The sequence below is a fragment of the Sinocyclocheilus grahami genome, unplaced genomic scaffold (genome assembly GCF_001515645.1).
Source record: "Sinocyclocheilus grahami isolate Dianchi unplaced genomic scaffold, SAMN03320097.WGS_v1.1 scaffold53.1, whole genome shotgun sequence".
NCBI lineage: Eukaryota > Metazoa > Chordata > Actinopteri > Cypriniformes > Cyprinidae > Sinocyclocheilus > Sinocyclocheilus grahami.
The window spans coordinates 31,537-31,853 of record NW_015505232.1 but is presented as its reverse complement, the minus strand read 5'-3'; the positions used below and the strand labels follow the sequence as shown (position 1 = coordinate 31,853).

The 317-nt window shown below is 38.5% G+C and overlaps 1 protein-coding gene across 1 annotated transcript in view; it reads left to right on the top strand.

Moving 5' to 3' along the window:
* The window catches only part of LOC107583408 (olfactory receptor 6Y1-like), a 10,484-nt gene that overhangs the window by 5,862 nt on the left and 4,305 nt on the right, over positions 1-317 (top strand). The window contains exon 3 of the mRNA XM_016269612.1: positions 1-278. Within this exon, the coding sequence (XP_016125098.1) occupies positions 1-278 (278 nt within the window). The remainder of the gene's footprint in view (positions 279-317) is intronic.

The following is a 317-nucleotide window of genomic DNA, read 5'->3' as shown; positions in this document are numbered from 1 at the left end:
TAGCCCGTTTGTACCCAATATTAATTCTCGGCTTTCCAGTATTTTTGATCATCTTTTCATACACATGCATAGCTGTGACACTGTTTAGAATAACAACTCCACAGGACCGTCAAAGAGCCACAAAGACATGTACTGCTCATTTAATAGTAGTGGCCATATTTTATGTACCCATCACTTTTACATATGCTCTTTCTTCCATGATAGACATGAACACAAGGATCATTAATCTCTCTCTGACCTCTGCACTTCCTCCAATGCTTTGTCATCTGTTCAACTCTGTTTTAATCATTCTCGGGGACTTTAATAAAGCCAATCTC